Source organism: Petaurus breviceps, unplaced genomic scaffold (assembly GCF_028583685.1).
Source record: "Petaurus breviceps papuanus isolate PSGF00001 unplaced genomic scaffold, PetGlider_PUasm1.0 184, whole genome shotgun sequence".
Classification (NCBI taxonomy): Eukaryota; Metazoa; Chordata; class Mammalia; order Diprotodontia; family Petauridae; genus Petaurus; species Petaurus breviceps.
In genome coordinates, this window is record NW_027185793.1 from 15,937,687 (window position 1) to 15,961,234 (window position 23,548).

Below are 23,548 nucleotides of genomic sequence, written 5' to 3' on the forward strand. Positions count from 1 at the left end.
ACCTGTGAAAACTTCACATTCAGATAACATTGTATAAAGGCCCTGAAACCCTAAAGTCAAAAGTTTCTATATGTTAAAATAGGGGGGGGGAAGTAAATATAATTGTTTCTTTCTGGCACCTGCTAAATTTTAGCATTTTTTTATATAATACATTTACATGTCTATTGTTTCAAAATGACCCACATCTCTCTTTTCTCCTTTAAAAATTATATTTCATCGGCTAGGTGGCACAGTGAGTAAAGTGGAGTCAGGAGGACCTGAGTTCAGCTCTGACCTCAGACACTTAGCACACACACACACAAAAAAACACTAGCCATGTAACCTTGGGCAAGTTACTTAACCCCAATTGCCCTCCAAAAGGCAAAAAAAAAAATTATATTTTATAATCTTTGTTTATTCCTATGAAGCCCTATGTTCAACCACTAATCACTTTTCTCAAAAACTTATAATTTAAGAAGGGAAACATAAAGTAAAAATATATCCTAATTAAGTTAGGAGTATATGAATGCCTCTGCATATTTGTTTATTTGGAATGCTACTCTCTGACACATTTCCTATATACATATCTGACCTTTCCCTGTATTATCTATGTATAAAAGGTCTTAATCACAAACCAGTGATGAAAGGATTCTTCTGAATTGAAAGGGGACAGAATGATTTATTACATTTTCTTTGTTTATACAGTTTTTACTAAAATTGAGTTCACCATTCCTAGTAACCCTTTTCTCCTAAAATCAAATGCTTTCAAATTGCCTTTATGGTTCTTCTGATTATATTTATTTTACATATTGTATTTGTAAGCAATGTTCCCCTTAAGGAACTCTTTCATGTGCAATAGAAAAGCCATTAATGATTTAGGAAGGAAACAGCTTATTATAACTCCTGGAAACATTTCAATGTCAAGTCTAAGTTTTAGTGTAATCCTAAAAATTGTCCAATGTCTCTGAAAGCAAACTTTAAAGGGGATCTAATAAAAATTATCAGATCTCTTCTCAGGTATATAACCTTTTCATCTGAGTTTCAGAATCTTATTTCTTTTTGTATTGAGAATTTTATGTAAGGGCTAGGTGCTGGGATCAATTAATCAAATTGTCTTCATTATTTTTTACTTTTGTTTAGTAGTAGGAGGGAGAAAAATGAGATGGTCACAGTAAGAATGAAAAGGAAGAATGAGAATAATGGAGTAAAAGAGAATGCCTATGTGCACATAGCTTTAACGAAGAGAATACATGAGCCTTTCTGAACTGTGGACCTTGGCCACTTTTCAATATTTGTGACAGTTTTGGTTGGTTTATTTCACAGTACATATTCGTTTCCTTGCTCTCCAGAGACACAACCTACAAGTTAATAAAATCAGTATGCAGACACCTAGAAGTAAGTATTGACTTCTGTTGTTTTAAAATGCCCCAAACTCCTCTTTTCTTCTTTGGAAAAAAAAAAGTATTTTCATGCCCCTTAGTCATTCCTATGAAATCCTGTGTTCAATCACATTTCTCAAAAACTAACAATTTGAGCAGGCAGGAAAGGAGACACAAAGGAAAACTACATTTTGATAAGTTAGGAGAGCTACCATTGCTGCCTTTTTTTGTATGATGTTTCTAGGTTTAGAACTGGAAGAGACTTAAACTGGAAGGGTCATCTAATTCAAACTCTTCGTTTTACAGATGACAAAACTGATGGTAAAAGTTTTGTAACTTTTAAAACTTACATCTTTCTTATAAAAGTTAGGTAACTAGCTGAAGATTATATAGGTAGTAAATAGCAGAGCTGGGAGACTTCAATTCTAACACTTTTTCCAATGTACAATGGCACAAATGCCTCCTTGTAATCTTATAGTATTTTATTTTTATATCATTGATTTTCAGAATACAAGTGTGGGCAACAGCCCCAACCCTTCATCTCCTGAAAACAGTTTCCGGGCTGATCGTCCTTCATCTTTGCCTCTGGTAAGACAGTATACATCATTGCCTGGAAAGTAACAGAAAGATGTCCAACAAATCTAACTTTCAAGGGATAGGGAACAAATTAAATAATCAAATGACTTAAGTGTGACCAGTCAGCAGTATTATAAGTTTTAAAATTCCATGCTCTAATAAAAAAGTGTCAGAAAGCACTACCTTTCTTTTTACAAAATAAATGACTCACCTGTAGACAGTAGTTTCTATAGCAATAAAGTGATTACATGGACTGTATATGTACCGACAAAGGGACCCTTCCCAGCAGTTCTTGCATTGAGTTTCTCCTAGAGCCTCCATTTTGAGTAAGGGCCCAGATCAGCCATGTTTCAACTCTGGATTTTGCTACCTTGCTTCAGCTGCCTTCTCCTTTTACTTCTGCAGGCCCCTTCTCTCACTGATGAATTTCTCCCCAAAAGCTCCATTTTAAGTCTCCTTCCCATTCCTAAGGATTATAGGAGGAAGTGGTAAGGAGGGAGTATATTCTAACCATAAGGGACAGTCTATGAAAAGACTGGGGAGGGGGGAGGGTGTAGAATGCTGGTTTGGGGAAAAGCAAATAGTCTCATTTCACTAAAATATAGACTACCAAAAGACAAATTAAATGAAATAAGTTTGGCAAGATAGGTGGGAGCTATATGGCCTTAAATGTCAAGCTAGGGAATGTATATTTTTCTCCTAAAGGCAACTGGGAGCCACATATTTTTAGGAAAGGAATGTCATGGTCAGACCTGTGCTCTAAGATTATTTTTACAGTTATGTGGAGAAAACAACTGAAAGCAAGGAAACCAATTAGGATGCTATTATAATAATATAGTCAAGACATAAGGTCCTGAATTTTAATTCTAGCTTTATAATTAGGGAGAAAGGGAAAGATGTAAGAGATATTGTAGGGGTATAATGAAGACTTATAAACTTATTGAATGTGAAATGGAAAGAGTCTGGAGTGACTCTGAGGTTGCAAAAGTGGTTTTCTAGAAAGATGGTGGTACCCTCAACAGACGTAGGGAAATTTGGAGAAGAGACATTTTAGAGAGGAAGATACATTGAATATGAGAGGACAATATGGCATCCAGTTGGCAACAGAGGCATGAAGATCAAGAGGGATTTTAGGGCTAAATAATAGATCTGGAAGTTATCTGCACAGAGAAGATAACCAGAGGTTCCTATACTTACTGATGAGTTGATGAGATTACCAAGAGAGGGTATAGAAAGACACCAGAGCTCAATATAGAGCCTTAAGAGAACACTCGTGGTTAGAAATGGGTGACAGAGCCTGAGAAGATAAGATAAGCCTGATCAGATAGGTAGTAAAGGAACAATTTATTGTTCATGTCTCTTCTGACTCTTTGTGACCCCATTTGGGGTTTTCTTGGCATAGATACTAAAGTGATTTGACATTTCCTTTTCTAGCTTGTTTTTTTAAGATGAGGAAACTGAGGCAAACAGAATTAAGTAACTTCTCCAGGGTCATACAGTTAGTAAATGCCTGAGGCTGGATTTGAACTCAGGTCTTCCTGACTTCAGGTTCAGGGCTTTATCCACTGTGGCACCTAGCTGCCTTAGTAAAGGAACTAGGAGAGACCAATACTAGAGTGGCCAAAAATGGGAAGAGCTTCTAGGGTGAAGGTGTCTTCAAGTGACAAAAACCATAGAAAGGATCCAACAATTAAGAAATCATAGATAGCCTTGGAGATCAGAGTTTTAGTTGAATACTGAGGTTGAAAGCCAGACTGCAAGTGGTTGAGAAGTGAGTGGAAAATAAACCAGAGGCAACAAGTCAAAACGACTCTTCCTAGGGGCTTGGCTGTAAAGGAAAAAAGAAATAGAGGATGATCCCTTGCATAAGTATCATTTAAAGGTTTTTTAAAGATAGGGTATATTCAGGACATGTTTTTTAAGCTTTAAGGAAGGAACCAGAAGATAAGAAAAGATTACAACAGGGAAAATGATCTAAGGAACAAATTCCCAAAGGAAGGAGGAGACAGCATTGAATTCCTTGAGAAAAGGAGGAAGCATGATCCAGATGACTGGACAGGATCTGGATAGGGTGATAGAAATACAAATAAAAGGAAGGAAAAGTAGAATGGGGATTTGGGGGCAGGTTAGATAAAAGGGAATGAGAAAGAGACAATAGCAAAGAATAAAAATCTCCTTTTAAACATAAAAAAACTTTTACAAAATCCCACATAATGATGACTGTAATCATACTGCATGTTTTAGTTAAAATAAAAAAGATAAAATTTGAATTCTCATTGAACATGTATATTCAAGGACTCTGCAATAACTCACTACCCCTGCAGGACTCCTTGGATTACAGGGTGGGAAGCACTGGACTGAACAATAGATATTCTTTGAGAGTTTATCATATTCCCCAAACTTGAACTAATAAATGAAAAAGGGAACTCTCAGGGATCTCTCATATGACACTGCTTCCTTTAAATTACATGAGGACTGAAAAAAAAAAAGGCCAGAGTTACCATTATAATGCCTGTAAACAATAACACAGGAACAGTTTCCACATAATTTGAGGGAACCAGTAACATATGAAAAACCCCTGAAGTTTCCCCTTTTGGTGTTTAGCAATTCCATCAACAATATTAATTTAAAATGGCAGGAATCAATGACACTACTTCATTCTCTCTCCAATTAGACCTTCCTTGGAGAAAGTTAAATCTTGGACCATTTTTTTCTTCTGGTTGACTTTACCTGAAAAGGACAAATTAAAATGAAACATTGCTTTTAAGAGGCTAGCTAATCCCCATTTTTTCCCTCTTCTACCCCTCTTTATGTTAGAATTTCACTACCCACTTTTCTGTTTAGATAGTCTAGTTTGCCTTTGGTGATGCTTTTCCACACATCTTTCTAATAATTGTTTCAAACAGTAGTATTCCTTACTATAAAGTGCTAATTAGACCTTTATTAAATTGTTGCTGAATATAGGAAAACTCTTAAATTTTAGCTCCCAAATTTCTTCTTAGCTATCTATAGCTTCAAAAAATTAGATGCTATTTGTCTACAGACATAAAGCTAGGTGCCCACAGAAGTTCACATACAGCAATTCTTTGCTAAATGATCAGCAGTTAGAAAAATCCCCAAAGTGTAGAATAGATCTATTTTGTCCATTACGTGAGTCATCTGTAAATATGGAAACCAGAGATGTATAAAAATCAGCCTATTTAATAAAGTAAAAGTAGTCTCTTAATTTGTTCTTTCCCTTCAGGATTTCAATGATGAGTTCTCAGATTTAGATGGAATGGTTCAGCAAAGAAGGCAAGCAATGAATGAATACAGCAGCTCTGGATCTCAGACTCCGGAATCTGAAAATTCTCAAGGTCTGGAGAATATTGTTGCAATGGACAAAAATTCAGTTGTCTGCATAAGGTCAAAAAAAAAAAAGATTTACATTCCTAGTTAAGGGTGGACATAGAGTTGGTGGGGATAATTCATAAGTAATATCTTCAACTTCACATACTTTTTTCTTTTAAAATTTCATAGAGATGCTATTTTTTTCTTAGCTTTCCCAATATTTTTCAAGTCACCATCAAAATATTGCTAAGTTTTTGGAAGTCAAGCCAGTTGAGAATTTGCTCCCTAATATGATGTCTAATTAAAATGCACACCTGAGGCAAATTTGCACCTAGCCTGATTTTGTTTTGACAGATTTTCATGTGATGGAGTCCCAGACAGTTCTGAAAGTTATTAAGGGAGAAACAAAATCAGTTCATACAGAATCTCTTGTGAATTGTGTGCCTAAAGGAAAAGCCAAGAGTCCTCCAGGATACAGTAAGGATAACAGGTGTTTTCTGGCCATCCATTTGGAACTGCTGAGGTCTCCGTTGTCCAATGCAGAGCTTTTCTTTGCCTTTCCTTCTCTCTCCTCCTCTTGTGAGCTTTTAGGCTACTTGTTTTGATTCCTTGAACAGGTGAGAAGTCTCTGGCTTTGTTTTTGCATGGAAAAAAATTGCAACTAACAGCTAAAATGACTTGGGGAGATTGTTTTTATTCTGTCCTCCCTCCCCCATTACCAGTAGTAAAAAAAAATTCATTTCTAAAGTACTAATTAGACATGTGTGTGCATGTATCCTATTAGGAGACTGACTATAAAGTATCGTGTTGGACTGAATTTTAAAGCCAGTTTTTTTTTTAATCTGACATTCAACAGGTCAGTCAGGAGCCTTTGGATTCTTCCATAAATTAAGGTCCCAGAAATGCCTGACACTACGCCACATTCTCATATTCTATGCAGTTGTGTAAGTACATGAATTAACTATGAGTGACAAGCAAAAGGTCTAAGATCCTTCTATATCTTGTCAACATTAATCTTAACCTTCAGTTGTTTATAATGCCCTCTTGATTCTTTGAGCCTTTGACCCCATTCCTTTTAGCTAGTTAAGCAAATGGTATTTCCTTACAAATATACCCTTCTTTTTTTTTTTTTTTTTTTGCTTTTTGGAGGGCTGTTGGGGTTAAGTAACTTGCCCAAGGTCACACGGCTAGATTTTTTGTGTGGGTGTTAAGTGTCTGAGGCCGGAACTGAACTTGGGTCCTCCTAACTACAGGACCAGCACTTTACTCATTATGCCACTTACCGGCCCCTCAAATATACCCTTATTAAGGAAAGAGGGGAAAGGAAGGAAAACTGAAATGCAGGTATGGTACAGCAGAAAAAGCATAGTCCTGAGAATCAGAACACTTGGATTCATGCTGTGACACTGATTAATTATGCAATTACTAGTGATTTCTCACAATGTTGGGAAGGAAAAGAAGCTATAAAATTCGAATCATTAGACTTCCTGTTTATTGCTCTGATAAGAGAAGAAATTGCAACTAATAGATAAAATGGAATCTGAAGGGACTTCAGGCTATGTTTTCTCTGTCCCCTCACCCCACAACTGCCAAGAAGGTAGAAATGGATTTCTAAATACTGTAGATGTATATGTAGATGAACCAGAGGCTAGACTGAGGGCTTGATAAGTGGACTCTCTTCTCTTAATTTGGAAGTCAGTGAAATATAATCAAAAGATATTGGATCGGGCAGCTAGGTGGTGCAGTAAATAGAGCACCAGCCCTGGAGTCAGGAGGACCTGAGTTCAAATCTGACCTCAGACACTTGATGCATTTACTAGCCATGTGACTTTGGGCAAGTCACTTAACCCCAATTTCCCTCCAAAAAGCAAAAAAAAAAAAAATGAATATTGGATCAGCAATCCCCAGGTCTGAGTTTGATTCCTGCAACTCTTTCATTAGTGAACTTTCACTAATGACCCAAGACAAATCTCTTGTCCTTTTTCACATCCCAATGAAAACACTCACTAACTATGTGATTGTGGGAAAGTCACTTCAGCAATCTGAGTCTCAGTTTGCTCATCCTTATGGGGACAGTAATATTGTGCTGCCAACTCCATGAGGCTATTGAGAAAAAAGAACATCATAAACATTTTAAATGTATGTATTCTATTGTGGGCTCTAAGTTGAGCACATTTTAAATCAACTTTCCAGATGGATTACATTATGGACATTGCACCCTGGTCAATAACCTAGAGTGGTCTTTTTCCTTTTCTTTTGCAGTGTTTGTGCACTTATCTTTTCCTCCTTCTACATGAGACACAGAATCAATGCTCTGGAGGAACGGCTTAGATCAATAGCCTCTGTGATTGATTCTCATGAGTAAGAGAATACCCCGATACTATCATTGTCTCCCATTTGTAATTGGACAGAGTTTGACTAGGACCATTTAATAAATATATGTTGAACACATGTTGTACGTGAGGACATATGCTAGATCCTGAGGGTTGGGAGGTGGAAGAGGGGATATAAAAATAAAGTTGTGGTCCCTATCCTATTGTGTTGTTGCAGTGTGCCAAAGGGTAAATCCAGCTATATGATCATCTATTTTTGCCAAGGCTGAATCTCCCTAAGGGTATTAACGTACCCTAATGCCCAGATATGACCCCGACCATTTCATGCATAACCTAAAGTATATAAGTTGCTATTGGTCTCATCTGTTAATGAATGCAGTGCACACTGTTCCTTTCACTTTCTCTTGCTCTGTACAAATAAATTCCAGGGTTTTTACTATCTTTTCTTCCTTAAGCATCTTACTTTTTTTTTTGCTCTTGCAGACAAAAAGCACGGCATTCCTTGGGATCACAATTGGAAGTCAACACTGAGACCCTCTGTGCAGAATTGACAGACAACATAATAAAACTAGAAAAGGTAGCTTTTCATTCCTCTATGCATGTGTCCTAAGTGTTAAATACCAAATGTTGAACATATAGTAGTAACTATAGGCTTTTCCCTGGAATCTGTCCCACTTCCAGAGTGTGTTTCTCTTAGTCATTCTATATCCAAAAAAGCTGGCAGCAGGATAATGGTGGCATAGCAGCATCACTACTGCCTATACAAAGTACATGGGCATCCTCTTAGAGACAGTCTAGTATTTCCAGGACTTATACAGATGGCATGCTTGATACACCTTATAGTTTTCCTCCTACATGGATACCATACCTGTTAACACCATATGCTTTTTCTCTTTCCTACGCTGTGCACATTTTATTTATATTTGAAAGATTAAAAATAAAAAGACTCAAGAACAGATTAAATTATTTTCCCTTGACTCACATCTAAGTATCAAAGTTAGAATTCAAATATGGTATCCTGATTCCAGGTCCAGTTTTCACTAAAATCTTAGGACTCTATTTAAAAAAATGCCTTGGGGCAGCTAGGTAGCACAGTGAGTAAGAGCACCGGCTCCAGTGTCGGGATGACATGTGGATCGAATACGGGCTCAGACACTTATTACCCACCCAGAAACACCTGGCCGTGTAACCTTGAGCAAGTTACTTAGCCCCAGTTGCTTAGGGGTGACCAGGTGGCTCAGCAAGTAACAGCACTGACTCCAGTGTCGGGATGACCTGGGGATCAAATCCGGGCGCAGACACTTAGCACCACACCCATAAATAACTGGCCGTGTAACCTTGAGCAAGTTACTTAACCCCGATTGCTTAAAAAAAAAAAAGCCTGTTTCTTTAGAGATGACTTTTTTGACATCTTAGGGAGAAAAAATACTCCCCAAGGAGGATAATACAAAAAAAAAAATTAAGCTGGTATTGGTGAAATAAGGATTTTAGTCATTTCTTGGGCACGTTTCAAGCTACTATGCCATTTAAAGCCAGAAGACTTTATATTTCATATCCTGAGGCCATATTATCAAGGTATTGTTATTCAGTCATGTCTGACTCTTCATGCCCCCATTTGGGATTTTCTTGGCAAAGATATTGGAGTGGTTTGCCATTTCCTTCTCAAGCTCATTTTACAGATGAGAAAACTAAGGCAAAAAGGGTTAAGTGACTTGCCCAGGGTCACACAGTTAGTAAGTATATGAGGCTGAATGTAAACTCTGGTCTTCCTGACTCCAGGTCCAGGGCTCTATCCATTATCCACCTAACTGCCCCATATCAAAGTAATAAGATCATATTACAGGATTCTATAATCTTCCCCTTTGCCCCCAGGCAAATTACTGCTTTTTTTTTTTTCATCTCTACCCAGTCCCTCTCCCAGAATGCAAAACTTCTATTAGATCTTACAAGGTAAAACAAAGAGGAAAGACCAGGTGGTCTTGCTGAAACACAAAAATAAAACGGGAAAGTGAATTGAATCCTGACTAGAACCTATGACACATCTTGTCCATTTTGGTATTGGTGACATGGAAGAGAGGATGACCTGAAGAATCACAGCTCTGTCACTTGCTAGTTTTTCCATATTAGGCAAATCCTTTAGCTTTGACTATCTAAGTTTCTTCATTTATACAATATGTATGATAGAATCTATCCAAAGTAGAATTCACTGCCTCAGAAGCCTTCTTATGGGAATTCTTCATACAGAGATGGAAGGCCACTAGTTGGATGTGTTATGATGGGTATTCCTTTTTAGGAATGGATTGAAATAAATAACCACTGAGTTTCTTTCCATCTTCAAAACTAATTATGTCTGTAACTCAAACCTGAAGTCTTGAGGATCAAGGGAGAAAAAGTATGCAAAATGCTTTGCAAGTTTCAAATATAAAGCAGTAATTGTTATAAAGTAATAGGTGCTATTGTTGTTATAAAAATCTAGTCCTTTAGCTCTTATTTCTTAGTGTATCTGAGAGGCAGGTCTTTGAGACCAAATTAACTTGACAAACATTTATTAAGCACCCATATGTATGAGGCACTATGTGCTAGGAATACGCAGATGGAAAAATGACATGGTTCCTCACGTCAAGATGAAAACCTAATTGGAGACATGTACATAAATAGGCATAATTCAAGGTAGAATGTGACATAGACAAAGAGCATCAAAGCAGACCTGGAAGAGTTAGAGGACATGGAGTAAAAAGGACCCACATTCAAGGCCCAACTTTTCTACTTCTTACTTATGTAATCACTTAAGATTTCTGGGCCTCAGTTTCTTCACCTGAGAGTGTTGACTAGATAACCTCTAAAGCCCCTATCAGGTTTAAATCTATGAATGCTTATGAAAATTTGAGGCAGGAGATATGGTTTTCTATTATTATTATTATTATTATTAGACTAACAAATATCTTCTTTCACATCCTTTTACCTTCCCGCCTCCCAATGAGGAAGAAAAAAAAACCTTTTAACAAATATGCAAAATAAAGCAAAACAAATTCCCACGCTGTCAAAAAGAAATATCTATGTCATGGGGCGGCCAGGTAGCACAGAGAGTAAGAGCACCGGCTCCAGTGTTGAGAAGACCAGGAGATCGAATCCCGGGCTCAGACACTTAGCACCCACCCAGAAACACCTGGCCGTGTAGCCTTGAGCAAGTTACTTAACCCCAATTGCTTAGGGGCAGCCAGGTGGCTCCTTAAGCAAGTTACTTAACCCCGATTGCTTTAAAAAAAAAAAAATATCTATGTCTTAATCTGCATGCTGAGTCCATTGCCTCTTAGGACAGATCATTTTCAACTGGGGGAATCAGAGAAGTCTTCAGAGGAAGCACAAACTAGGATTTCAGTTGAGGTAAAGAAGGCAGAGTATCAAATCAGGAGCTATCTTAAACAATCATGCTTGGTGCTTGGAAAATGAGGATATCAAAAGGAGTTGTAATGGAGCAGCTCAGAAAAACTACTTTTGTCTTTTTTTTATTTTGTTTTTATTTAAAGCAATCAGGGTTAAGTAACTTGCTTAAGGTTACACGGCCAGTTATTTCTGGGTGTGGTGCTGAGTATCTGAGCCCGGATTTGATCCAGGTCATCCCAACACTGGAGCCGGTGCTCTTATTCGCTGAGCCACCTGGCCGCCCTGACTCCTTTTGTCTTTACTGAGTTTTTATCCCTATTAACAACAAGTTTTAGGGGTGTTCACCTTTATGTTGAATAAAAAAGAATAGTTCACTTTTTTCTCCTTCCATTTCCTCTCTGTGCCTCTTTCTCCTAGCAGTACATTCTTCTTCTCTAGGAAATCACAGAGTCCAAATAAACTAAATGGCAATGAACTTTGCTTTATGCAAGTCATGTATTTCTGCAAAATAAATCAAGGTTTTAGTTTTCCTTTTTTCTTCAGTAGGGCTGAAATGAAGTGGGAAAGAAAATAAATTCCAGTTAATTAAAAAAATTTTTTAAATCATCTGTGATTCAGATTTGGGCTTTCAAAGATCAACTCCTTCATATGTATATGCAATGTTATTATAATATGTAATGTCATATGTAATACTTAGTAATATCAAGGCCTTGCTTAATTCATTCTCATGCCTATATAGGTCTTTACAATTTATTTGTTCTTGTCTATTGCCTTTACTTTCAATTCTTATTTCATATTTTTATATTCATGTCCCCTTTGGTCCTTTTTGATTGAGAAAGATCTAATGATTTCACCTAAATAGTTGTTAAAAAACAATAATTTGCTTAAAACATAAAAAAAAAATTTGGCTTTGAAGTAATAATTTGGCCTTAATAGTACTACAGGGGATACTTTTGTCTAGAGCCTATCCCCCATGCCTGGAAAATTCTCCTTCTTCATCTTCCCTTCTTTGAATCTTTGGTTCCACTCAGGGTTCACCCTTGGCACTATCTCCCCTATCCAGACTTTTCTTGATTCCCCCCAGTTGTTAGTACCTTCACGCTTCCATGAAATTACTTTATATTTATTTATGTATGTAATGCTGTTCCTCTATATTTGAAAGTACATTCATTGAGAGCAAGATCTGTTTGATTTTTGTGTATTCTCAGTGCCTTGCACAGTTTTCAATATATAGTAGGCATTTAATAAATGGTTGTCGAATTGAATGGAGAACAGTATGAAAGAAGGGTAAAAGTACTTGTAAAAGTCTTGGAGTCAGAAGACATAGTTTTGAGTCATGGCTATGTCACTTACTATTTCCATGGGCAAGTCAATTAACCACACTAAGCCTCAGATCTACTTATTAGTGGGAATAACAGAATTTGCATGACCTATAATATATGAATCTATGGTAAAGAAAGCTATTTGTATCATTACTTTTATGTTTAATAATCAAAGTTTCTTTTATATCATTTTTAGATACAAAACAACCTACAAAGGCTACTGGACAATGGTGACTGACTTACCTCGTTGCTTGGGGCCAACTTAATGCTACTCTTTTAGGGAGCAACCCCACTACTTGTGGAGGGCACTCTGATGGACAGAGACACTGATTAATTGGAATCCAAAGCCACTTTTGCACTTTACAGTTGCTGTCTAAGGAAAGTGGGAAATGTTTGGTTATTGTGCAATAAATGTTAACATTGACTCTGAGGGTGTCTTCACTGCTGCATCATGGAAAGAATGAATCTCACTTCCTTGGGTTTATCAAAAGAGACTATTGGATACAACTATGCTTTGGGGTTTGGATGAATGAGGTTCAACGGTGATTGTAACATCAGCAAACATGCTCCACTCTGTTTTACTTCTTCCTTTCCATGCTTTCTTTATCCCTCAAAACTCTTCACCTTCAACCTTCAAATTAGGCAATAAGTTTAGAGTTGTCCAAAAATAAAAGGGTCTGCCTCATAAAAACATAATTCCCCATAGCTGGAGGTGTTCAAATACAGACTGGATCCATGATTTGAAAAGGGATTAGAACAGATTACTTATCCAGTTCCTTCCATTGCTAGTGTCCTGTGATTGTTTTTAAAGTGCCTAACAGGTACCCCAGTGAATTAACTAAGGTATATTTTTTTAAAAAAGCCCTAACTGTAAACGATGCTGAATATACAAAACAAGTTTCAAACAGATTAACTATTTTCTCCTCTTTCTCTATCCTGTTTTGAATAAGCTGTGCATTTTAATTTCTCAACTGAGTGTCAATAACAATTATAGGCAAAGTGAATTTAAGCTCTTAGCTGGTCTTTTCTCTTTCTTGTAGCTAATACTTGTTTCTAAATGATTTTTCCCTAAGCAGGGTGTGGTACTGGAGCCCTAAATTAAAACTTGTCTTGAGAACCTAACTAATATTTAAAACAAAAAAAAAAACATAACTGATTTTTGCACAGAATATAAAACATTCAAGGTAATTTTTGGATTTAATACAGAAATCCATTTTACCAGATAATAATGGATTTTTCTTCTTTGTCATGTGAAATTAAGAAAATGCTGGTGGTTTAATATCTTCTATTTACTAAGTTTTCATTATGTATCATAAGATCTATAAGTATAAAATATTCTATTTGTAAAACACATTTTATAATCATTTCTATGAAATGTATTTTATTGTTAAATTAAATAAGCTAATAAATAAAATGAGTTGTTTGCCTCATTTGTATTTGATAGCCCACTGGCAAAAATTTATTTATATGCAAGGATGGAGGTTGATTGAGTTAATTAATTGAACCAACCCATTCCACCTAAAATAATTAACAAGAATTCTTTTATGATATACTTATTTGTAAGAATGCATCTTTATTGTTCACTAAGTGTCAACAAGGCCTGGGAACCTCCCTAGGCATGAAAGGAAGTCTATACTGGCTGAGTGATTAAGATCTTATATAAAATCAGGACCCAGTTCAGAACCTGAAGGATTTGAGTATTTACCAGCTTCCTAGCATTGTTAGGGAAAGAGTGTTCCCATTAGACCGGTAAAAATAACTTCCTTGGGGGTGGCTAGGTGGTGCAGTGAATAGAGCACAGACCCTAAGTCAGGAGGACCTGAGTTCAAATCTGACCTCAGACACTTAACACTTACTAGCCGTGTGATTTTGGGCAAGTCACTTAGCCCCAATTGCCCTGCCTTCCCCCTCCAAAAAGCAAAAAAAAATAAATAAATTCCTTGGGGCCTGAGTACCTTGGCTTCCTCACTACTCACCACCAAGAGCTGAAGATTCTTGAGGAGAATCTTGTGAGCTTGGAGGGTCCAGAGTACTTTAGAGTTCTCATCTTCCTATCAGCAATTAATGCACAAAGTACAAACCACTAAGTCTTCATCTATTACCTACCTCACTTCATTATTTCAAAAGATTTGTGACTTCAACTATATGTAACTTCCTCTATCAACAGATACACAGCCCTTAATAATAATCGCCCTTAGAAATATTCCCAGGACAGCAACAGATAACAAGCAGTGCATCAGAAGCCAAGGACTGACTGAATACAGATTCAGGGTTCTACAAAGAGCCTAGCAGAAAAACTCTATCATACCTAAAGGTAATATCTTAAAGATTCCATCAAAAGGCCTTCCAGGTCCTGATTTACACACTTTGTTACATGTGCTCTCTAAGCTTTATTCTGTTTTCCCCTACACTCTCCGTACTTGTAGGAGTTTCAGAGATGCCGAATGTACTGAATAACTCAGTGCTGGGCCCTTGGCCATACATCTAGTATGTGTCAGAAAAAACACTAAACTCAAATGATCCAATCCCTTAGGGCTGCCCACTATCTTCTATGCCATGGCATCTCTCATGTACATGGATACGACAGAAAATATATTCTCTCCCTTCCCAAAAGTTCCAGTCTTATCTTGTTATATTCCAGTTCTCTGTATAAAGTACAAACCACTAGTCTTCATCTATTACCTACCTCACTTCATTATTTCAAAAGATTTGTGACTTCAATGCCATGTAACTTCCTCTACTAACAGATATATAGCCCTTAATAAACAATTATCACAAGTTGCTAAAGGCATTGACATGGGTGACACCTTTACAATGGTACAAATCACAATACAATGTTGGCTTCTTGCACATACCCTTCCATTTGCCTTCCACAGCAGAATCTAAATGTCTTCTTTTATGTATTTTAACATTCTGTGGGTAACAGTACAAGGTATCCATTTCTCAAGGTCCCCTTGCTCATTTTACATGACTAAGTCATGCCTCCCTTTTTTTCCAGTCAGTCAATAAACATTAAGTAGTGTTAGAAACCCATCAAATCCTTCATAAATATTATTTCATTTGGAGGCAGCTAGGTGGCACAGTGAATAGAGCACCGGCCCTGGAGTCAGGAGGACCTGAGTTCAAATCCGGCTTCAGACACTTGGCACAATTACTAGCCATGTGACTTTGGGCAAGTCACTTAACCCCAATTGCCCTCCAAAAAAGCAAAAAAAAAAAAAATATATATATATATACATATATATATAATTTCATTTAATCCTCATAACTTTGAAAGCTAGGTGTTATTATTATCCTAATTTTACAGTTGAGGAAATTGAGTCAGACAGAGGTTAAGTGACTTGCCAAGGGGCACACAGCTAGTGTCTGAGGTTGGATTTGAACTCAGGACTTATTAATTCTGAGCCCAGTATTCTATTCACTGGGAATATGAAGGCAAAAAGACAGTCCTTGCTCTGAGGAGCTCACAATCTAATGCTCATATATTTCCTGCATGTCTTTTACAACACCTCTCATGACATTACTGGAAGTATGGTATAGCCTACTACTAATACCCAATATGCGTCTTTCCATTGCCTTTTGAGTTGCCCATCGTCTTGAACCTAAGTATATGGTGGTCCAAATTTCACTTCCATATAAGTTCACTAGAAGGATAATCAAAATAGAAGTTAATATTTCAATGGAAAGAACAACTTAAAACCTAATACTATTTAATGTAATAAATGTTTGGCCCTAAAAAGAAATAAGAAAATATACCTCCTTGCCCTCTCTGAAGACCTAGTGGACTATAGGTATAATATATGATATACATTATGTGTATATAAATATATATGTGAGTATGTGTATATGTGTGTACATGTATACATAGGCAGAGGGCACAGGATGAGTTGAATATGAAGGGATGATATCAAAAAAATAAAATTAAGAAGTGAGAGAGGAATATAATAGGAGAAGGAGAAAGGGAGAGATAGAATAGGGTAAATTATCTCATATAAAAGAAGCAAGAGAAAACTGTTACAATGGAGGGGAAGAGGAGGAAGGTGAAAGGGAATGGGTCAATTTTACTCACATTGGATTTAGTTTAAGAAGGGAATAACCTACACACTCAGTTGGGTATCTTACCCTACAGGAAAGTATGGGGGAAGGGGATAAGAAGGGGGATGATAGAAGGGAGGGCAGATTGGGGGAGAAGGTAGTTAGAAGCACACACTTTTGAAAAGGGACAGGGTCAAAGTAGAAAATAGAATAAGTGGGGGTGGGAGAGGATGGAGAGAAATATAGTTAGTCTTTCACAATATAACTACTATGGAAATGTTTTGTGTAACTACACATGTATAACCTATATTGAATTGTTTGTCTTCCCAGTGGGGGTGGGTGAGGAGAGAAGAAGGGAAAAAATCTGGAAATCAAAGTTTAAAAACAAATGTTAAAAAACGTGTTTGGTTTTTTTTTTACATGCAACTGGGAAATAAGATATACAGGCACCGGGGTACAGAAATCCATCTTGCCCTACTAGAAAGTTGGAGGTGATGGGGAAGGATATAAGACAGAACAGATTGGGGGAAGGGGTATTCAGTAGGTTCTCTATATTGGGGTGGGGAGTAGTGGAAATATGGGGAGAAAATTTGTAACTCAAAATCTTATGGAAATGAATGTTGAAAACTAAAAATAAATAAATAGCATTAAGAGATGTAAAAAAAAATAAAGAAATCACCAATCTAAAAAAAAACAACAAAAAAATATCACATACATTATTACATTTGCTCTTCATGACACTGATTCTCCTGATTCTTCTCCTACCTAGATAACCACTTTTTCATCTCTTTTGATGGCTCATCATCCATATCATGCCCTAGAACTATTAAGTGTCCCCTAAGGTTCTATCTTGGACCCTCTTCTCTCTCAACATTTCCTCTCAGTAAAGTCATGAACTCCCATGAACTAAATAAATTATCATTTCAATGGAGATGACTTATAGATCTATATATGCAGCCCTAGTTTCTCTCCTAAACTTAAGTCCCACAACAATGACTGGATATCTAAAACACATCTAAAAATTAATTCCAGCTTCCTATATAATCCTTCCCTCTTCAATATTTCTGTCCAAAGTACCACCATTCCAACAGTCTCCCAACAACAGATGTCCCTGAAATCTTGGTATTATCCTCAACCACTCAGACTTCCTCAAGCACACACCCAAACCCTTATCAAATCTCCCCAAACATCCTTCATATCCTGCACCCTCTCTCTACCTATACAGCTATGCCACCTTAGTTCAGACCATCACTTCATACCAAAGTTATTGAAATGGCCAACTAACTGGCTTCCATGCTTCACATGTCTTCTCACTCCAAACCTGTAAGTGTGCTTTTCTTAAGCACAGATCTGACCACGCATTTTCCCTACTCGGTTAATAGAAGTGGCTCCTTGTTTCTGTTAATATCAAATATAAATTCATCTATTTAACTTTTTAAAGCCCTTCACAACTTTGCCCCCATTAATCTTTCTAGCTTCATTATACTACTTCCCATGCCACACTAGCAAAACTCTTCATCTTACACATAACAATGAATCTCTGTGCTTTTACAATGGCATAAATGTAAAAAATGTATATCAGTCAAGATGGAAGAGTAGAAACAGGACTTCTGCTTGGCTCTGGCTCTCACCACCTCCAATTGATGTAAAAGGCAACTCTGAACAAAGTTTGGAGCTACAGAACCCACAAAATGACACAGAGAAGCTAACATCCCATTGAGGACAGCCTGGCAGGCCAGCAGAAATCATCCAGCACAGCACTCTGGGAGCTGACCCCAGCCCCATGCAAGCCAGAGGTTTTAGCCCCAGGGTGGGCCTGACCAGCCACCAGCTGAAGGGACTCCAGATCACCAGCAAATGTGGTGGTCCAGAATTATCAACACATAGATGTGAAGGACAAAGTGAGAGGTCAGTGTAGAGCAGACTTTGGGACCCAGTAGTTGGGAGTGCATCAGCTTTTGCCCCCAGGGCAAGAAGCTGCTGAGGACTGCAGCACAGCCACTGCCAAATGGCAGCTTCAGCTCCTGGCCTGCAGAGTGTAGGAGGACCAAGCACCAGTCTGAGGGGTAATCACTCTTGCTTTAACCTGCTTGGATCTGGATTAAGTTCTAGACTGGAGGTCCTAGGGTTTGTGACCAGCTTGCCAGAGCATGTGGAAGCTTCAGAGAGGGCACCCACCTCTGGCAACCGAGAAAACCCCAGTGTTTTGGTACAAAGCTCCCCTGTCTGGTAGCAGAGTCCTACTGTGGTAAAAAGCCCAAAAGTCAAGTGATTGAGTGGCAACATGACCAGGCAAAGGAAGCAAAGCAAATAGAAGAATCCAACATTGGACTCCTATTTTAGCAACAAAAAGGATCAAAGCATGGAATGGGAGGAAGACAGTGAAATCAGAACTCCTGCACCAAAAGCTTCAAAGGAAAATACAAACTGGTTACAGGCCATAGAGGACCTTAAGAAGCAGATAAGAGAAGTGGAGGAAAAATTGGAAAGAGAAATGAGAACAATGAAAGAAAATTACAAAATGAGAGTCAACAGCATGACTGAGGAAAATCACACCTTAAAAAACAAACTAACTCAAATGGCAAAAGAAGCTCAAAAAGGCAATGAGGAGAAGAATGCCTTTTTAGCCGAATTTGCCAGATGGAAAAAGAATCTCAAAAGCTCACTGAGGAGAATCATTCCTTCAGAATTAGACTGGAGCAAATGGAAGCTAATGACTTTATGAGAAATCAAGATGCTGTTAAACAGATCCAAACAAATGAAAGAATAGAAGGCAATGTGAAATATCTCATAGGAAAAACCACTGACCTGGAAAATAGATCCAGGAGAGATAATTTAAAAATTATTTGCTACCTGAAAGCCATGATCAAAGAAAGAACCTAGAAATCATCCTCCAAGAAATTCTCAAGGAAAACTGCCCTGATGTTTTAGTACCAGAGAGCAAAATAGAGGTTGAAAGAATCCACCGATCACCTCCTGAAAAGATCCCGAAAAGAAAACTCCTAGGAATATTATAGCCAGATTCCAAAATTCCAAGATCAAGAAGAGAATATTACAAGCAGCCAGGAAGAAACAATTTGAATATTGTAGAAACACAATCAGGATAACTCAGGATCTGGCAGCTTCTACACTGAGGGATTGAAGGGCTTGGAATATGATATTGCAGAGGCCAAAGGAGCTGGGATTAAAACCAAGAGTCACCTACCCAGCAAAACTGAGTATCATGTTTCAGGGGAAAATATGGTCATTTAGTGGAATAGGGGACTTTCAAGCATTCTTGATGAAAAAACCAGAGTTGAATAGAAAATTTGACATTCAGATACAAGAAGCAAGAGAAGCATGAGAAGGTAAACAGGGAAAAGAAATCATAAGGAACTTATCAAAGTTGAACTATTAACATTCCTACATGGAAAAATGATAATTGTAACTGATGAAACTTTTCTCAGTATAAAAATAGTTGAAGGGAATAGAAATATATGTGTCTATATCAGAGGGTATACAGGTGTATGAATACATATATGAATGTATATATATATGTATACAGGTATACATAGATAGAAGGCACAGGACCAATTTAATAGGAAGGGATGATACTTAAAAGGGGAAATTAAGAGGTGAGAGAGGAATATAATGAGAGGAGATGGGGAGAGACAGAATGGAGTAAACTATCTCATAAAGAAGAGGCAAGGGGAAATGGTTACAATGGAGGGGAAGAATAGGAAGGCAAAAGGGAATGGGTCAACCTTATTCTCATTGAATTTGGCTTGGGGAGGTAATGAAATACACACTAAATAGGTTATCCCACCCTACAGGAGAGGAGGGGGGAAGGGGATAAGAGGGAGGATGGTGGAAGGGAGGGCAGGCTGGGGGGAGGGAAGTTGGAAGCATCCACTTTTGAAAAGGGACAGGATCAAAGTAGAGAATAGAACAAGTGGGAGGTGGGATAGGAGGGAGGGAAATATAGTCAGTCTTTTACAGTATTATCTACTATGTTAATGTTTTGCATTAGCTACACTTGTACAACCTATACTGAACTGCTTATCTTCCCAGTAAGTGTGGGAGACAAGGGAGGAAGGGAATGAATCTGGAATTCAAAGTTTTAAAATCAAATGTTTAAGTATATATATTATATATATATATATATATATATATACACATACTATTATTAATAGTATTTTACGTGTAATTGAGAAATAAGATATACAGGCACGGGGGCATAGAGATCCACTATGCCCTACTGGAAAAGTCAAAGGGGGTATGGGAGAAGATATAGGGGAGAGCAGATTGGAGGAGGGGATATCCTGTGGGAATGCTATGTTGGGGTGATGGATAGGGGAAAAATGAGGAGAAAATTTGTAACTCAAAATCTGGTGGAAATGAATGATGTCAATCAGAAGTTAATAAAGCATTTGAAAAATGAGAAAAAAAAAGATCCCATCACCAACATCTGCCCATTCCAGCATTCAAACCATTACCTCACAGCAATGAAAACTTAAAAGACATGTAATTAGTTAGAGATAGTGGCAATTGAAATAATCCTGGGAAGTGAGCAATTACTGTGTAAAGATGGAGAAAGGCTCTTCAATCAAGAACTGAATTCAATCAATCTTCAATCAAGAAAGATAAAACATAAAAGGGGATATTCCCTAAATCTAAGAAATTATTAATTTTATTGATGTGCTCATTCATTTCCAAAGTATAACTATTTGTTTTTCATTCAATTCCAATGTATTAGAATTAGTAGACCCCTTGGACCTTAAGCTTCTTGAAGTCATTGACTATCTTGCTTGTGAATTTTCATTCCTAACATATATAAATAGGTGCTTAATAAATGCTTGTTGATTGATTTAAAAAAAAAGAATGTATTTCTTCCTCATGGAATCCCTCTTTTCCAGTAAGATACAACTAAGGCACTACCTTCTGCAGGAAGTCTTTCCTGATCTTCCCAAATTCAAGTGACCTCCTGTGGGGAGTCCTGTTGTCCTGCAGCAGGGCTGAAAAAGAGTTGCTTACCAAGAGGCTGGAGAGGGTGCATAAAAGAGACAGGACTCTGAGAGTGGTGGAAAGCAGAGCCATTTTTATTACCCCACCTACAAGCTTTTATTGGATGCTTCCTAATTGTTTTCCCCTGAGGACGTAGCACACTTCTTTGTTGGGGGGGGGGGGGAAGCATATAAGCCATGCTTTTGTCCAGGACTTTCCTGGAGGGTGGGAAATTGATCCAGGCCTGGTAGCAGGCTTTTCAGCTGAAAGGGCTTATTTAGCCATCAGGGTCAGAGTCCCACTGGCCTGTCATCCTCTTCACCCTCCCTTTCAAACTATCTTGTATTTAACTGCTTTGTATTTATTCTTTGTATGGCTATTTATGTACTGGTTTTTACCATTAAAATACAAGCTCTTTGTGACAGGAGAGTGTTTCATTCTTGTATTGGCATGCTCAGCACTTAGCACAGTCTCTGGAACATAGCGGATACTTGATTTCTTAATTGCTGCATTCATAGATTATTTTTGAGGAACTGCTTTTTTCTCTTCTTTATTGTTCCTTGTTATAAAGGATAGGGTAGAGAACCTTCAGGTAGTGTAGAGAATTCCCTAGCCCGCTAATGGAATGTTCCCCTCCCCTATACAGTTATCTGAAAGGTTACAGGGCAGTTAAGCAGGAGGATGTCTAACCTTGTTTGGATATAGAGAACTTTTGGGGTCCCCCTGCCCTGCTAAAGGAATGTTCCCCTCCCCAATACAATTATCTGCAAGGTTAGAGGGCAGATAAGCAGGAGGGCATGGAATTTTTTTTTGTTTATGCCTCCAGACATGGTCCTATGATGTTGCCCTAATAAATAACTAACCTTAAGGAAGGGTAAATAGTAAACAAGATCAAGGGAGCATCCTTGTACATTGTGTGCATTCTTTTGAGGTGTCTGCATTCTTTTGGGTCAAGCAGACCTTCTATTGGGGGGCATATAAACTCTGTGAGCCCCTTGTATCTTCAGCTCTGTATGAAATTGTCCTGTAATAAACAGACTATTGATTACACCCCCATCTTGTTATTCTCACTGCTCACTAGCCCACCAACTACACTGGCCACAGTAGGATAATTTTCTGGATTAGGGAAATGAGAGGAAATAATTCAGAAATAAAAACAGTATAAAAATGAAAAATATCTGTAAAATTAAAAATTAAGGCAAAATTGTTTAAAAAAAAAAAAAACAGCTACTCTAACCAAAAAGAAAAGAAAATAATCACCTTGAGAGCAAACTCCAAGCGATAAGTCTCTCTAAATTTGCCAAGTGGGTCTTCAAACAACAGAGTCCAGTACTGACTTGTTCTCAAAGTTTTCCAGCCTTGTTGGAATTACCAGATTTTGCATAGTATATGCACTAGTATAACCTTTGAGAACCTAAAAGGCTACAACCTCTACACCACAATGGAGCGTCAAAGTAGGACTGTAGTTACTTTGGGAACTGTAAATGATACAGTGGAAGCAACAGCAATTTCCATAGTACTTTCTAGAAATATCCCTGAATACATGAAACTTTTTCTATCTTTTTGCCAAAAGAAGATAGAACTTTTAATTCACAGGGCCATAGACTTAGATCTGAAAGGGAATTTAGCAAACCCCATTATTTTACATTCTTAATAGTATTTAATTTTCCCTCTTCCCTTGTTTTTCAGAACAGTCATCCAGTTGTTTCTTAATTAGTACTTGTGCAAATCTCTTCCCAATTATAACAAGGAAAATAGTCTAAGAGACAGTAAGTGACTTGCTCAGGTCAATATAATCAGTAAATTTGGAAGAATGTCATATATGCCCTACATGTCTTCAGAAGTTATTTGTTCTGTTTCTGATGGGCTTATAAGTGCCACAACTGTCTTCTAATATGATCCACGGTTTTTCACCTTAGATTTTTTTTTTTGCCCCTTATGATTGTAGACTGGCCCAAGCCATTCTGGATCTCTGGGTCCAGGAAAAAAAAAATGAGTACCTTTCCTCTTCTTCAACCTCCTATCCACCAACAGTAGAACCATAATCTCAGGTATACATTCACCTCACTCCCTTGCCTCTCACTATATGACCACTGTGTCAAACCATTCCATCCTGAAGGCTTCAGGAAGTTTGGTTCCTAACATGGCTGTGATGGAATCCAGAGTAAAGCAGCTGGATGGTATTCAATATTTATTTTTGAGTTAACTTTGGAGAGAACAGTTTTAA

General features: G+C 37.6%; 2 protein-coding genes across 6 annotated transcripts in view; both read left to right on the top strand.

Annotated features, from left to right (window-relative positions):
- Positions 1 to 13,717, top strand: part of GRAMD2B (GRAM domain containing 2B) — a 98,643-nt gene extending 84,926 nt beyond the window's left edge. For 4 of the 5 annotated variants that reach the window (XM_069088163.1, XM_069088167.1, XM_069088165.1 and 1 more), the window contains 8 exons: positions 1,303 to 1,374; positions 1,866 to 1,946; positions 5,179 to 5,290; positions 5,619 to 5,741; positions 6,121 to 6,208; positions 7,527 to 7,625; positions 8,081 to 8,174; positions 12,500 to 13,717. In XM_069088163.1, coding sequence (XP_068944264.1) covers positions 1,303 to 1,374; positions 1,866 to 1,946; positions 5,179 to 5,290; positions 5,619 to 5,741; positions 6,121 to 6,208; positions 7,527 to 7,625; positions 8,081 to 8,174; positions 12,500 to 12,541 — 711 coding nt within the window. In that variant the 3' untranslated portion in view covers positions 12,542 to 13,717. The remainder of the gene's footprint in view (positions 1 to 1,302; positions 1,375 to 1,865; positions 1,947 to 5,178; positions 5,291 to 5,618; positions 5,742 to 6,120; positions 6,209 to 7,526; positions 7,626 to 8,080; positions 8,175 to 12,499) is intronic. The other variant, XM_069088166.1, reaches the window with a different exon arrangement.
- Positions 1 to 23,548, top strand: part of PHAX (phosphorylated adaptor for RNA export) — a 502,400-nt gene that overhangs the window by 387,095 nt on the left and 91,757 nt on the right. The window lies entirely within an intron of this gene.